The 17,323-nt window shown below is 41.3% G+C and overlaps 1 protein-coding gene and 1 pseudogene across 1 annotated transcript; both read right to left on the bottom strand.

The window, feature by feature from the left end:
• Positions 1 to 6,133: 6,133 nt before the first annotated feature.
• On the bottom strand, positions 6,134 to 7,805 carry LOC135503643 (thyrotropin-releasing hormone receptor-like). The gene is made up of 2 exons (XM_064921798.1): positions 7,011 to 7,805; positions 6,134 to 6,547 (listed from the first exon to the last, which is right to left on the bottom strand). Exons 1-2 carry the CDS (start codon positions 7,803 to 7,805, stop codon positions 6,134 to 6,136), a joined length of 1,209 nt encoding a protein of 402 aa, XP_064777870.1.
• Positions 7,806 to 15,498: 7,693 nt separating this feature from the next.
• Positions 15,499 to 16,855, bottom strand: LOC135559323 (osteoclast stimulatory transmembrane protein-like; annotated as a pseudogene).
• Positions 16,856 to 17,323: the final 468 nt, after the last annotated feature.

A 17,323-nucleotide genomic window follows, 5' to 3' on the forward strand; every position in this document is an offset into this window, starting at 1 on the left:
TGGACGTACTGTAACAATAAATATTCATTAGATTCAGCAGAACACAATGTAAATGAATGTTTGTTGTAGTGTGGATACACCTCCATTGTTTATGAATCACTAGGTCATCACTGACGCCGTGTGAGAAGACGGTGTGCTTGTAGTTGGACCTGTCACCTCATTGGCTGGCAAGCATCTGGAGCACTGTTGGGAGCGCAGCAGAGCTGGCGGTATAAATATGCGATCTGACAGCTCCACTATTTACCAAGCACAGCATTACTGTCAAACTAACAGACTCTGGTGAAGGGAAGGTGGGGCATCACGATGCAAACTAAAAGGGAATGTTTCTCTGATTAATGTATTATTTTCTAACACCATACCCAGTCATCACTAACTTGTTGTTGTTGTTTTTCTACAAGAAATATTGGACAAAATCATGTTGGTTGGTAACCTTTAATTCAGTTAATTACTATAATTAATCACAAAAATCAAGTCCCCAAAGAGCTATGATTATGACATTTCTAAACATTGCTACACACAGTTTGAGAAAATGCTGTATTTGAAAATGCTAAAAGGTTATATGGAGTATATTTACAATACATTGCATCATAAACACTTTCACATTTTACACAGATTTACATGCTTCAACATATACAGACTTAAACAGATACTGTACAGTGTGATGAGCACAATAGTTTCAGTGGTGTCAAGTGGCCAACAAGCCAATATCAAACGGACCTGCAATTTACATTGTTTTATGACAATATAAGTCATGTGACATTCAACCTGACATTCAAGTCTATTCTCTTCAGAAATTACTCTATAATAGCAGTCCTTAACACAGAGACCGCAGTCTCTGGTGTTTCTCCCTAGTTCTTAATTTATCAATTATTGTTATTGTTTGATTAACCAGTCCATCCACCTGCTGTTCTTACACTGTAAAAAAAATCTAGTTGCTTCAACCAATTGTTATTAAGTAACTGGTTTCATTTTGGGGGGTTACTCAACTGACTCAACTATTCCAAGTGTTACCTGAACAAAAAAAAGTAGTTGGCCCAAACTTAGCTCCAACTTGAGAAAACGTAGGCAACAATTCTGTCATTCTAATACTGATTTGTTTGCTCAACTTGTCTCATATGCAGGGGTGTAAGTAGATTTAATTTCTTCCTGGTACGGGACCTCCTATGTGTGCACGCATCAAATAAATGGATGGGCCTAATCATAGAATTACATATACAGTGCCTTCAGAAATATTCACTGGCCTACACACAATACCCAATAATGTCAAAGTGGAATTATGTTTTTAGAAATGTTTACAAATGAATGAAAAATTAAAAGCTGAAATGTCTTGAGTCAATAAGTATTCAACCCCTTTGTTATGGCAAGCCTAAATAAGTTCAGGAGTAAAACAGTTGCCAGGGATGAAGGAAACCGCTCAGGGATTTCACCATGAGGCCGATGGTGACTTTAAAACAGTTAGAGTTTAATGGCCGTGATAGGAGAACTGAGGATGGATCAACAGCATTGTAGTTACTCCACAATACTAACCTAAATGGTGAAAAGAAGGAAGACTACAGAAACAAATATTCCCAAACATGCATCCTGTTTGCAACAAGGCACAAAAGTAATACTGCAAAAAATGTGGCAAAGAAATTAACTTTTTGTCCTGAATACAGAGCATTATGTTTTGGGAAAATCCAACACATCACTGAGTACTACTCATCATATTTTCAAGCATTTTCAGCGTGGCTGCATCATGTTATGGGCATGCTTGTCATCGACAAGGACTTGGGAGTTTATTAGGATAAAAATAAATGGAGTAGAGCTACAGTAAGCACAGGTAAAATCCTAGAGGAAAACCTGGTTCAGTCTGATTTCCAACAGACACTAGTAGACATATTCACCTTTCAGCAGGACAATAACCTAAAACACAAGGCCAAATATAAAATGGTGTTGCTTACCAAGATGACATTGAATGTTCCTGAGTGGCCTAGTTACAGTTTTGACTTAAATCGGATTGAAAATCCATTGGAAGACTTGTAAATGGCTGTCTAGCAATGATCAACAACCATCTTCACAGAGGTTGAATAATTATTTTAAGAATAATGTGCAAATATTGTCCAATCCAGGTGTGCAAAGCTCTTAGACTTACCCAGAAAGACTCACAGCTGTACTCACTGCATAAGGTGATTCTAACATGCATTGACTCAGGGGTGTGAATGCTTATGGAAATTAGATATTTCTGTATTTCATTTTCAAGGAATGTGCAACAATCTCTAAAAACATGTTTTCACTTTGTAATTATGGGGTATTTGTGTGTATGGGTGAGAGAAACAAAATCAACAATTTAATACATTTTCAATTCAGTCTGTATGTAACACAACAACATGTGGAATAAATCAGGGTGTATTTGTACTTTCGGATGACACTATAGAATCCCTATTAATTCAATAGGCTCTATGTGGGCCTAGAAATAAAGATGTATCATTTAATTTTTTAATGTATTACCTTTTATTAAAGGCATTAATACAACCAGTCATAATGTTTTCCTCTGATTCTCAAACAGTCACTGCAAAAGGCTCTTTACTAGGCTACCAGTGCACGTTCATCCACTCGCAACATATTTCCAGCCTCCAAACAGTGGTGAATAGAAAGAGACCAAACACCAAAAAGTGTGATGACATTTGGGGATTGTCATTAGGCCAGAATTGATGTGCCACTGCTGTCTGCGCAGGTCTCAGTTTCGGCCACTCTACTCAACACAATTTGGAGTGCATGCTTCTTCTAAACCACCAGTTATCAAGTCCATTCGCTTATTATTCACATCACATTTTCGAGTGCTGGATGCTATACCACCAGTTTTCAAGTCCATTCGCTCATTATTCACATCACATTTTTGAGTGCAGGCTGCTATACCACCAGTTTTCAAGTCCATTCGCTCATTTTTCATGCCTCTGACATGGTAATGAAAAATAATGGTGTAATAGCTTACAGTTTTCTTGACATTTTGTTTTAATTATTGTGATAGGCACATATTTTACTAGTAAGGTGTGCCCCCACTATTTATTTAGCGGAAACGCCATACCGGACCGTATCACCTTACCTAAAAAGGACTGTGAAACTAGTTACACACACACACACACACACACACAGTGCATTTAACATACAATGTTTTCAACTTACATATTTGATACACTTTGACATACATGATGTCATTGTGCATGTTCATTGATACAGTAATTCTTATTCAACATGTCCTCACCTGGGATTTGAACTCACAAGCAAACTCTTGGTTCATGGCATTCCGATCTTCCTCTTATACCACCAAGTCTGTGCAAATGATCAGTTTATCTGACTATTCTCTCATCGTTGGTTTGATTTGACTTATTTCAGCAATTTTAGTTTTTTCTGTATAGTTGTCTTATGCTGGTGAGGGATATTACTCTGTTTTAATGCTACTCCTTAATCACTATGATAAATACAATTGTTTTCCTTGAGTGTACTTAAAAGTACACTGAATTGAGATTTACTTTGAATTGCAAAGTGTAGCAATAGAGGTGAAATCAGTCATTGACACAGGCATGGTTGTGACTACATAGCAGGAAGATAAGAATGCTGTGAAGCAAGATGTTATGAGGTCAAATCCCATGTTGAATATAAATTACAGCACAAATGAACATGCACAATGTAATCATGTATATCACAATGTAAAATATGTAAGTTGAAAACATTGTACGTTAAAAGCTCTGTTTGTTTGTCACAACTAGTTCCACAGCATTTTTTTAGGTAAGATGACCTAACAATAATTTCTAGTTGACAGAATTTTTGCCTACGTTTTCTCAAGTTGGAGCTAAGTTTGGGCCAACAAATTTTTCAATATAAAAGTTGAGTAAACAAAAAAAATTGTTTGCGGAAGCAGTTACTGAGTAAGAATGAGTTGAAACAATGTAGTATTGAAGTGTTTCTGATAAATGCAAAGATTAAACCCAGGATAGTCTCCAAGGAACAATCAAGGAGTTCTACAGCCAATCTTTTAGATTGTTTGGGTGACTTAATGTCTTTTAACAAGCAGGTAATGGGTTTTTAATTAGAGATTCTGAGGTTTGGGCTGTGCTATAAGATTGTATATTCCCCCTCAAGCCGATACCACGGCGGCTTGAGGGGGAATATACAGACCAGCTGGCTGGTGTGTTTACGGACATATTAAATCTCTCCTTATCCCAATCTGCTGTCCCCACTTGCTTCAAGATGACCACCATTGTTCCTGTACCCAAGAATGCAAAGGTAACTGAACTAAATGACTATCGCCCCATAGCACTCACTTCTGTCATCATGAAGTTCTTTGAGAGACTAGTCAAGGATCATATCACTTCCTACCTTACCTTTCACCCTCAACCCACTTAAATTTGCTTAACGCCCCAATCGGTCCACAGACGATGCAATCACCATCACACAATAGCACACTGCCCTATCCCATCTGGACAAGAGGAATACCTATGTAAGAATGCTGTTCAATACCTATAGCTCAATATTCAACACCATAGTACCCTCCAAGCTCATCATCAAGCTTTAGGCCCTGGGACTGAAACCCGTCCTGTGCAACTGGGTCCTGGACTTCCTGACGGGACGCCCCCAGGTGGTGAAGGTAGGAAACAACACCTCCACTTCACTGATCCTCAACAATGGGGCCCCACAAGGGTGCGTGCTCAGCCCCCTCCTGTACTCCCTGTTCACCCATGACTGCGTGGCCATGCACGCCCCCAACTCAATCATCAAGTTTGCAGATGACACAACAGTAGTAGGCTACAAGGAGGAGTTGAGGGCTCTGTGAGTGTGGTGTCAGGAAATCAGCGGGGCAAACTACCTGCCCCCCCAGGACACACCTACAGCACCCGATGTCATAGAAAGGCCATAGAGATCATCAAGGACAACAACTACCCGAGCCACTGCCTGTTCACCCCGCTATCATCCAGAAGGCGAGGTCAGTACAAGTGCAATCAAAGCTGGGACCGAGAGACTGAAAAACTGCTTCTATCTGAAGGCCATCAGACTATTAAATAGTCAGCCCTACTGATATACAGTATCTAGTAGTCAGCCCTACTGATATACAGTGTCTAGTAGTCAGCCCTACCGATATACAGTGTCTAGTAGTCAGCCCTACTGATATATAGTATCTAGTAGTCAGCCCTACTGATATACAGTGTCTAGTAGTCAGCCCTACTGATATACAGTATCTAGTAGTCAGCCCTACCGATATACAGTACCTAGTAGTCAGCCCTACTGATATACAGTACCTAGTACTGAGGAAGTACAGTTCCCGCTCAGCCCAGTCAAAACTGTTCGCTGCTCTGGCCCCCCAATGGTGGAACAAACTCCCTCACGACGCCAGGACAGCGGAGTCAATCACCACCTTCCGGAGACACCTGAAACCCCACCTCTTCAAGGAATACATTTACATTTAAGTCATTTAGCAGACGCTCTTATCCAGAGCGACTTACAAATTGGTGAATTCACCTTCTGACATCCAGTGGAACAGCCACTTTACAATAGTGCATCTAAATCATTAAGGGGGGGGGTGAGAAGGATTACTTATCCTATCCTAGGTATTCCTTGAAGAGGTGGGGTTTCAGGTGTCTCCGGAAGGTGGTGATTGACTCCGCTGTCCTGGCGTCGTGAGGGAGTTTGTTCCACCATTGGGGGGCCAGAGCAGCGAACAGTTTTGACTGGGCTGAGCGGGAACTGTACTTCCTCAATGGTAGGGAGGCGAGCAGGCCAGAGGTGGATGAACGAGCAGGCCAGAGGTGAATACCTAGGATAGGATAAAGCAATCCTTCTCACCCCCCCCTTAAATGATTTAGATGCACTATTATAAAGTGGCTGTTCCACTAGATGTCATAAGGTGAATTCACCAATTCACCAATTTGTAAGTCGCTCTGGATAAGAGCGTCTGCCAAATGACTTAAATGTAAATGTAAATGTAAATTGTACAATATATTCCAACAGTAAATACAAGTAAACTACAAAAAAAGTATATGTAAAAAGAAAAGGTGGGTAGTAGCCTACTGACTTTTGACACATGGCAACATAATTACATCACATTCACTTTATAAAACCTCACTTTACACAAATAACTTATTTCGATTTTGTCCGTCTATCAGGCAACGCTGAACATAGTGCCGGTGTTCCCACACTTATCTGTGAAGTTGATCCTCTTTCCACCAGTGTCCCCATAGCTGCTGACATCCTCCTGCTCTGTCTGCTCAGGACTCTCACGGGAAGAGTCCTTCATGACACTGTAATACACTGGCACATTGTACTTGGTAACCTTCTCTGGGTCTAGTCCGTTGCCCTTGCAAAGCTTTTTGAAGGAGGCACGGAACTTCTGAGACATCAGGTTGTAAATGATAGGGTTGATGGCACTGTTGGTGTAGATGCATAAGCGACAGAAGAGCAGGAACCATGTGTTGAGGTAGGGTGGGTCCATGAAAGAGTTGACCACCACTAGCGTCCGGTATGGCATCCAGAGCAGGGAGAAAATAATCACCACCACTGCAAGCATCTTAGTAACCTAAATTATGAGGCACAGGGCAAACAAAATGAAAAATGCACGGTGCGATATTTGACTCAAATGTTGCTGGTTGTTTTTTAAATTCTTATTATTATTATTTCAAAAATTGACTGATGAAAGGCACTTTATGCCCGCAAATCAAATTGCAAAAACAAAAGTGTTTTTCTGTTGTAGTGTAGAACAGTCTAATGATGGTAAACAGAGGTGATAATAACAGAATTCCATGGACTTTGAAACCATTACTATGAGCCTGCTGTGATCTATCCTCCCTCTCTTGAATTACAATCCAAGTAGTACGCCCACATGATGTGTCCAGTTAGGATTATTGTAATCCCATACTACATTGATACACTGTCAAATGCTGTAGCCTAAATTATTACTGTGAACACATTTTGTACACTGTTGTCAATTTAGAAGCCTTTATGAAGCATTTATTACTATCCTCCTGATCTGATGAGTTTACCTGTTTTCTTGACGTCACTGCACCCTTGTTTGATTTGCCCAACACCTTGACTGTGCTGCTGGAGCGTCCCTGGTGTATAGAACCTTCACTATTGCCGTTGAGATTGGTTGGCAAGGGGCTCATGAATAAAATCCTTGCGATGAGACCGTACAGCACAACAGCCACAATCAGAGGGAGGACATAAAACAAAGATAAGTCTAGAAAGTAAATTGGCATGTAGAGGTTTCTTGAGACACGGTAGCCACAGCTGACCAACACCCCATCGGCGTAGACAGTTTCGTTCGTGTCCACTAAAAACAACCACATCATGCAGTAAAGCGAGGTGAAAATCCACACAAAAGAAATGATCCTCTTCGCCCGAGACACAGTGCAAATAAATTGCGCCTTGATGGAGTGGCAGATAGCAATGTAGCGCTCAATGGTGAAGGCTGTGATGGAGCAGGATGATACATTAATACCCAGGTATTGCAGGTATGTGATGCAAAGGCACCCAGCGTAGCCGTATATCCAAGAGTCGACTACTTCTGAAATATTAGGTAAACCTGCCGCTAAAAGGACGACAAGGTCCGCAATAGCCAGACTGACAAGATAACAGTTAGTAGAGGTCATCATGTGTTTGGTGCGCAGCACAACCAACACCACCATTATATTCCCCGCTATCCCAACTCCGCATATTAGAAGTGTGAGAACAATTGTTATAACTTGTACTTTCATGGAGTTCTGTGGCATATTAATCAGAACTTCATTCTGTGTGAAATTGATGACATCTTGAGAGGTGTCATTAGTATTCTCCATGGTGTTTTACTTGAGTTGGCACATTTCGTCTGCTTTAATTTGCCTTGAGGTGGAACAGAATTAAGATACAAATGATTCCAAGATTGCCCAGAATATATAAAAGTTATAGTGAACCAATTATTTTGTTTCACAATAAGATACACATATCAGTCAATCATCATGTGCGATGACAAATACATTTGAAATGAATGAAAGAGCAATATAAACAATTAAAATAATTGAAAATAGGCAGTTTAGCGACCATGGTTAGGAATGGTCTAAGCTTCATAACTCACCAAGTCTAGCTGATATCCACAGAGACAGTAGTGAAAGGACTACTTGGTCTCTCAGTGATGCTGTACTACTCCCTCATCTCTGAACACTCTCTCTCTCCCTCTTTCTCTCCCTCTCTCTCTCCCGCTCTCTCTCTCTTTGTCTCTCTCTCTATCACTCTATCTCTCTTTCCAGCTCCATTATTCAGCCACACATCAAATGGTGCAGTGTCCTTACTGCTGCTTTGGGCCATCTGATTAGGTTTGTTCCTATGTAACGTTATCAACGTCTATGACTGTGACTATGCGAGGTGATGATAACCCAGCAGTTAACCACGGTAAAATTATAGACTACAACTCAGCCCTGTCTATCACTAGCAATGACAATATAATATTAATTACCCAACTATGAAGTGTGTACACAATGGTTGCGTAAATGCTGGAAACATGTCCCTTGTTTTTATCATGAAGATAAGCAGGGTTCTTCTTATGTCTTCTTTTGGGCAATTGAGACCAGCTAATATTGATGATGCACCCCCCCCCCCCTTTAACTTAACTCCTAACCCTAACCTTAACCACTAACCCGTACCCCTAGCTCAGCTAAAGTTAGTCATTTGTAACATATCATACATTTTGCAAATTCCTTACACATTATACGAATTGTAATTCAAATCAAAAGTATTTATACAGCCCTATGTACATCAGCTGATATCTCAAAGTGCTGTACAGAAACTCAGCCTAAAACCCCAAACAGCAAGCAATGCAGGTGTTGAAGCACGTTGGCTAGGAAAAACTCCCTAGAAAGGCCAAAACCTAGGAAGAAACCTAGAGAGGAACCAGGCTATGAGGGGTGGCCAGTCCTCTTCTGGCTGTGCCGGGTGGAGATTATAACAGAACATGGCCAAGATGTTCAAATATTCATAAATGACCAGCATGGTCAAATAATAGGTCTGGGACAGGTAGCACGTCCGGTGAACAGGTCTGGATTCCATAGCCACAGGCAGAACAGTTGAAAATGGAGCAGCAGCACGGCCAGGTGGACAGGGGACAGCAAGGAGTCATCATGCCAGGTAGTCCTGAGACATGATCCTAGGGCTCAGGTGCTCTGAGAGAGAGAAAGAAAGAGAGAATTAGAGAGAGCATACTTAAATTCACACAGGACACCGGATAAGACAGGAGAAGTACTCCAGATATAACAAACTGACCCTAGCCCCCCGACACATAAACTACTGCAGCATAAATACTGGAGGCTGAGACAGGAGGGGTCAGGAGACACTGTGGCTCCATCCGATGATACCCCCGGACAGGGCCAAACAGGAAGGATATAACCCCACCCACTTTGCCAAAGCACAGCCCCCACACCACTAGAGGGATATCTTCAACCACCAACTTACCATCCTGAGACAAGGCTGAGTATAGCCCACAAAGATTTCCGCCACGGCACAACCCAATGGGGGGGCCCCAACCCAGACAGGAAGATCACATCAGTGACTCAACCCACTCAAGTGACGCATGAGGACGGCATGAAAGAGCAACAGTAAGCCAGTGACTCAGCCCCTGCAATAGGGTTAGAGGCAGAGAATCCCAGTGGAAAGAGGGGAACCGGCCAGGCAGAGATAGCAAGGGCGGTTCGTTGCTCCAGAGCCTTTCCGTTCACCTTCACACTCCTGGGCCAGACTACACTCAATCATATGACCCACTGAAGAGATGAGTCTTCAGTAAAAACTTAAAGGTTGAGACCGAGTTTGCGTCTCTCACATGGGTAGGCAGACCATTCCATAAAAATTGAGCTCTATAGGAGAAAGCCCTGCCTCCAGCTGTTTGCTTAGAAATTCTAGGGACAATTAGGAGGCCTGCGTCTTGTGACAGTAGCGTACATGTAGGTATGTACAGCAGGACCAAATCAGAGAGATAGGTAGGAGCAAGCCCATGTAATGCTTTGTAGGTTGCAGTAAAACCTTGAAATCAGCCCTTGCCTTGACAGGAAGCCAGTGTAGGGAGGCTAGCACTGGAGTGATAAGATCACATTTTTTGGTTCTAGTCAGGATTCTAGCAGCCATATTTAGCACTAACTGAAGTTTATTTTGTGCTTTATCCGGGTAGCCGGAAAGTAGAGCATTGCAGTAGTCTAACCTAGAAGTAACAAAAGCATGGATTAATTTTTCTGCATCATTTTTGGACAGAAAGTTTCAGATTTTTGCAATGTTACGTAGATGGAAAAAGGCTGTCCTTGAAACAGTCTTGATATGTTCGTCAAAAGAGAGATCAGGGTCCAGAGTAACGCCGAGGTCCTTCACAGTTTTATTTGAGACGACTGTACAACCATAAAGATTAATTGTCAGATTCAACAGAAGATCTCTTTGTTTCTTGGGACCTAGAACAAGCATCTCTGTTTTGTCCGAGTTTAAAAGTAGAAAGTTTGCAGCCATCCACTTCCTTATGTCTGGAACACAGGCTTCTAGCGAGGGCAATTTTGGGGCTTCACCATGTTTCATTGAAATGTACAGCTGTGTGTCATCCGCATAGCAGTGAAAGTTAACATTATGTTTTCGAATAACATCCCCAAGAGGTAAAATATATAGTGAAAACAATACTGGTCCTAAAACAGAACCTTGAGGAACACCTCAATTTACAGTTGATTTGTCAGAGGACAAACCTTTCACAGAGACAAACTGATATCTTTCCGACAGATAAGATCTAAACCAGGCCAGAACTTGTCCGTGCAGACCAATTTGGGTTTCCAATCTCTCCAAAAGAATGTGGTGATCGATGGTATCAAAAACAGCACTAAGGTCTAGGAGCACGAGGAAAGATGCAGAGCCTCGGTCTGATGCCATTAAAAGGTAATTTACCACTTTCACAAGTGCAGTCTCAGTGCTATGATGGGGTCTAAGACCAGACGGAAGCATTTCGTATACATTGTTTGTCTTCAGGAAGGCGCAACAGCCTTTTCTAAAACTTTTGAGAGGAATGGAAGATTCGATATAAGCTGATAGTTTTTTATATTTTCTGGGTCAAGGTTTGGCTTTTTCAAGAGAGGCTTTATTACTGCCACTTTTAGTGAGTTTGGTACACATCCGGTGCATAGAGAGCCGTTTATTATGTTCAACATAGGAGGGCCAAGCACAGGAAGCAGCTCTTTCAGTAGTTTAGTTGGAATAGGGTCCAGTATGCAGCTTGAAGGTTTAGAGGCCATGATAATTCATAACAAATTAAATGGATGATGGACATCCACAAATTAATACCATTTGAAACACAACATATCTTACTAATTGAAGCCCCTCAGCACTCAGCCAACCTCATCATCTAGCAGACCTCGTCTGGTAGAGAGTAGGATACTCCAGCTACTCCAGCCCTACTCTGTCAGTGAGTGGACAGAGCTAATTCTGATTGGTTGCTTTCCTTAAGTCAAAGATTGTCGCATCAGGGCCTCCCGGGTCGTGCAGTGGTTAAGGGCGCAGTACTGCAGCACCAGCTGTGCCACCAGAGACTCTGGGTTCGCGCCCAGGCTCTGTCGTAACCGTCCGCGACTGGGAGGTCCGTGGGGCGACGCACAATTGGCCTAGCGTCGTCTGGTTAGGGAGGGGTTGGCTGGTAGGGATATACTTGTCTCATCGTGCAGCAACTCCTGTGGCGGGCCAGGCGCAGTGTGCGCTAACTAAGGATGCCAGGTGCACGGTGTTTCCTCTGTGTTTCCTCCGACACATTGGTGCGGCTGGCTGGCTTCCGGGTTGGATGTGCGCTGTGTTAAGAAGCAGTGCGGCTTGGTTGGGTTGTGTATCGGAGGACGCATGACTTTCAACCTTCGTCTCTCCCGAGCCCGTACGGGAGTTGTAGCGATGAGACAAGATAGTAGCTACTAAGCAATTGGATACCACGAAATTGGGGAGAAAAAGGGGTAAAATTCACACACACACAAAAACGATTGTTGCATCCACATATAACAAGCATGATTACTGTTTATTATTTCTGGTCAATAATGGTTTAGATTGTGTAAAAACTTATTTACATATGACATAAAACTAATTTAAAGTCTCTCTGAGAGCAAAAACTGTTTCTGTAACTCTTGAACGTATGTTGGAATGCAAAAACTGTTTTAATTTTTATCAGCACATTACATTCAATTCCCAGAAGGCATCAGAAGGCTATTTTAGCCAGTGTAATGCTGGCTAATGTAATGTACAAATACACTGCTCAGGCAGATCACTTTTGACCATGGGTCTCTCATAATCACCCCATTTGACAAAGCTCGTTTTACATTTCCCAAAATGCTTAATTAGTGCCATTTTTCTTGTATGCTAGCTTGGATTAGAATCAATAGATAAAGTTACAGGCAAGATATTATACAATTGATTCACTTTATTTTTATTTTGGTACAGAACCAAAGATTTATGACAAGAGAAATTATAGGAATTATAAGTTTTTTTCCAGGCCTCACAGCAGCAAAGCATATTATCTTGACAAAGTCTTGATGGGGTAAACATGACAAAAAAATGAAAAGGGACAAAATGGCTGGATTAAAAATAGATGAACAGGCATTATATTAATACTCTGGCTAAAATAGCCTTCTGATGCCTTCTGGGAGTTGAAAGTAATGTGCTGATAAAAATGCAGAAGCCTTTCTAATATATGACAAATTAAAACAGTTTTTGTATTCCAACATAAGTTCAAGAGTTACAGAAACAGTTTTTGCTCTCAGAGAGACTTTAAATTAGTTTTATGTGTCATATGAAAATAAGTTTTACACAATCTAAACCATTATTGACCAGAAATAAACAGTAATACCAAAACACTAAAACAATAATCATGCTTGTTATATGTGTATTTTAAAACATTATTTTATTAATTAATTTGTGCACATGTAATGTCATACTGTAAGACTGTGCCAAAATATTTCCCCTCTGAACATGAATCTGAGTCTAATAAATGTAATTGTAAAAATGGTTTATTGACACAGATTTTCATTGAGTTTTATGATCATGTAAAGAGTATAATGAGTGTTTTTCATAGCCTACTTGTGCCATAAAAGCATCTCAAATGCACTTAGTGACACCTAGTGAGGCTATGTAGACATCAAACCAACTGTCGTCTGTGGATTGTGGAGTTCTTCCTTGCAGTAAGAAATAGTCATAAATGGTCCTGTTCCTCAAGCGGGAAATAAAATGTGTTTTATCAACATCTTTTAAAGGGTCAACCTTTTACAATATAAAAGATTGAGTGAAAACACTTGGGGTTGTATGGTATTTATTTAGTCTATAAACATGGTCACATGAGTGTATTGTTGAGGAGGCAGTCTGGGCATAAAGTGGTGCTCCACAACCAGGAGAAAGGTCATATTACTGTGACTCAATAACAGGATGCCCTGTCCTCAACAGGTGTAACGGCTGTTGGTGGAAGAAGGTAAGGACAAAGGTGCAGCGTGGTACGTGTTCATCATTATTTAATAGAACAGAACACTGAATGACAAAACAACAAAGAGAACAACCGAAACAGTTCTGTCTGGTGCAGACACAAAAACAGAAAGCAACTACCCACAAAACCCATATGGGCAAGAGCTACCTAAGTATGGTTCTCAATCAGAGACAACGACAGACAGCTGTCCCTGATTGAGAACCATACCCTGCCAAAAACAAAGAAATACAAAAACATAGAAAAAAGAACATAGAATGCCCACCCTAGTCACACCCTGGCCTAACCAAAATAGAGAATAAAAAGCCTCTCTATGGCCAGGGCTTGACAACAGGCCCTTTGAATCAAGGAGGGCAGGATGTTGGCACTGGATTCATTGATTGTATTTTAACACAGGGATAAGCCTGCTTGTGTCATTTTGGAGTTTATGTTTTTACCAATCTATTTTGTATATTACAGAATCAGTTGAATTTGGAAATATTGAAAAATGTGAACGACAAATTCTCTCAGCTGACAGTTGTTGTTTTTTTAGATTCTAAAATAATTCACAACTATTATAATGGCAAGAACTTAAAACAGGAGCAGGGAAAAGCATTAAACGCAGTTATTTAGTTCTACAGCAGAGGTCTCCCTAAACTACAAATAATAACAGCAAGTCAAGCTTCAAAATCAAATCAATCACATTTTACACGCATGCTTCGCAAGTAATCGGTGTAGACTAACAGTGAAATGCTTACTTACGGGCCCTTCCCAACAATGTAGAGAGAAAAATAATAGAAACAATATAATGACACAAGGAATTAGTACACAATGAGTAACAATAACTTGGCTATATACACGGGGTACCAGTAACGAGTCGATGTGCAAGGGTACGAGGTAATTGAGGTATATATGTACATATAGGTAGGGGTAAAGTGACTGAGGTAACAGGATAGATAATAAACAGTAGCATACGTGATGAGTCAAAAGAGTAAGTCCAAAAAGGTGCAATGCAGATAGTACGGATAGCTATTCGGTTAACTGTTTAGCAGTCTTATGGCTCGGGAGTAGAAGCTCTAAAGGGTCCTCTTGGTTCCAGACTTGAGGCAGCGTTACCGCTTGCTGTGCAGTCACAGAGAGAACCGTCTATGACTTGGGTGGCTGGAGTCTTAGTCAATTGTTTGACACCGCCTGGTATAGAAGTCCTGGATGGCAGGGAGCTCAGCCCCAGTGATCTAATAGGTCGTACGTACTTCCCTCTAGTCGGATGCCAATCAGTTACCATACGAAGAGGTGATGCAGCCAGTCAAGATGCTCTCAATAGTGCAGCTGTATAACTTTTTGAAGATCTGAGGGCCCATGCCAAATCTTTTCAGTCTTCTGAGGGGGAAGGGGCTTTTGTTGTGCCTTCTTCATGACTGTGTTGATGTGTGTGGACCATGTTAATTCCTTAGTGATCTGGACACCGAGAAACTTGAAGCTCTCTATCCGTTCCACATCAACCCCGCCAATGTGGATGGGGGTGTGCTCGGCCTTCCGTTTCCTGAAGTCCACAATCAGCTCCTTTCTCTTGCTGACGTTGAGGGAGAGGTTGTTGTCCTGGCACCGCTGCCAGGCAATTGACCTACTCCCTATAGGCTGTCTCATCGTTGTTGGTGATCAGGCCTGCCACAAACTTAATGATGTTGGAGTCGTGGGTAAGCAGGGAGTACAGGAGGGGACAAAGCATGCCCCCATGAGAGGCACCCGTGTTGAGGGTCAGCGTGGCGGTTTTGTTGTTGCCTGTCCTCATCACCTGGGAGCGGCCCATCAGGAAGTCCAGGGTTCAGTTGCAGAGGGTGTTCAGTCTCAGGGTCCTGAGTTTAGTGATGAGCTTGGAGGGCACCATGGTGTGGAACACTGATCTGTAGTTGATAAACAGCATTCTCACATAGTTGTTCCTCTTGTCCAGGTGGTAGACTCCAGTGTGGAGTGCAATGGCGATTGCGTCATCTGTGGAACTGTTGGTGTGGTATGCCGGTTGGAGTGGGTCCGTTGTCCATAGAAAGCATAAATTAAAAAGTGTTGTTGAAATTTTTGTCCTGTTTCACCTGTATTCTTCAATAAGAAATTAATGATCTTTTCCTACTGCTTTTTGAAGAAGGTTGCAGACACTTTCCTTAGGATGCTCCTGGTGTAGATCTCCAGAAACACCATGATGTATCCCACCAGACACAGTAGTGCCAATAAGACTCTCAGGTCTGGTGCAGATGGCTCTACATCACAGCGTAATGCCTCTGGGCTGAATGTCCAGTCATACTGCTTGTGGAGGTTTGCCAGTTCTGTATCCCACAGATAGCTGGGATAATACATACTGTAGGCCTGGGAAGCGCAGCCGAACCTGTCAAAGAAAAGAGAATCCAGTCACCATTTGTCCAATGTGTTATTCAATTTAATATTATTATTGATCTCAAGGCTACACATTATGTAATGTCACATTATGTTCTGGGATGTGCCTGATAGCATTTCGAAAAGTATCAATATTGACTTACCTTATATTTTCACAGCTATGCTGACAGATGCAGCTGGAACATCCAACAGCCAAGGCCCATTCACTGTAACTAGGTGGTACACAAAAATAACAATGAAATACAAAGTCACCATACACTCTTAGCACTTTTTTTTCTATCTAGAACCTAAAAGGGGTCTTTGGCTGTCCCCATCGGAAGACCATTTGAGCAAAAATGTTTTGGTTCCCAGGTAGAACCCTTTTGGTTCCAGGTAGAATCCTTTTGGGTTCCATGTAGAACCCTGTCCACAGAGAGTTCTACAAGGAATCCAAACGTGTTCTACCTGGAACCTAAAAGGGTTCTCCAATGGGGCCAGCCAAATAACCTTTTTAGAACCATTTTTTTTCTAAGAGTGTACTATTGGAGCAAGACATCTGGTAAATTCCTGTTTTGTTATTTTAAAACTTGTGGAACTAACCATATTTTTCAGGTTAGTTGGTTTTATTTGGATTCCATCATCAGATGACTTTTGCAACAACTGTCTTGTGATGTAAACATTGTCAAACTTAACTGAAATGACATGTGACTTCAGGTATCAGGCTGATTCAGCTATCAGATATATTGCAAAGTTAGCTGCCAGAATTCTGTTTGACAGAAGTGTATACTCCTCTAGCAGTTTCTTGGCATTTAAAAAGTCATTCTCAATCTGCTTGCGTACTGTAATACACCTCTTTTTGATCTCTGACAAGTCAATGTAAGTAAATTGATCACATTTTCTCTGTCTGGTAACAATATTCAGTTCTTCCTGTTTTACTTTGATAGCTTATCTAACGAGATCTCGATTTGCTTCTTGAAAAAGCTCAGATGAGTTTAAAAAAGAGCGTGCAAAACCTTCAGTTGCACTTTCCCTTTCCCAGTTCATGGGTAACTTTTGAAAAAGGAGCTTATTCACAGTCAATGTCACATAGATATGTGTAAGATTGTTCTCAAAGGGGATGAATCAAGTTATTGGGGAAAAGTGTGAGCTGAAAATGATGAAAGTTGTTAAAATGCAATACTTGGTGACTAATAATTTAGGGAAGTATTGGAGATTAGAAAGGTACTACAGGATATGAGCAGTGTGGTACAGATGTAAGATCCTAATTGGATCACTCCTTTGTTGTTGAGAATTTTCCTGCTAAGCAGGAAATGCGAACTTGTAGTGTATTTGAGTATTTAAAAGGCTTCTAAAGTTTGTAATTTCCACTTTGAAATGTCAGACTTGATTTGCCCTAACAAAAAATATATCAACCCCTACTAAATTATTCCATTAATTATAATCCACATAATAATTCACATTTCCTGTTGCAGCAAGATTATTTTCCTGCTATAGCAAACTGGCTTTAATGAA

Source organism: Oncorhynchus masou, chromosome 18 (assembly GCF_036934945.1).
Source record: "Oncorhynchus masou masou isolate Uvic2021 chromosome 18, UVic_Omas_1.1, whole genome shotgun sequence".
NCBI classification, from domain to species: domain Eukaryota; kingdom Metazoa; phylum Chordata; class Actinopteri; order Salmoniformes; family Salmonidae; genus Oncorhynchus; species Oncorhynchus masou.

Excerpts from the sequence above, each read along its gene's own strand:
- LOC135503643 (XM_064921798.1), bottom strand. The coding sequence starts at position 7,805 with ATGGAGAATACTAATGACACCTCTCAAGATGTCATCAATTTCACACAG. Across the intron at positions 6,548-7,010 it reads CAGTGACGTCAAGAAAACAG|GTTACTAAGATGCTTGCAGT; the intron begins GTAAACTCATCA and ends CTCATAATTTAG.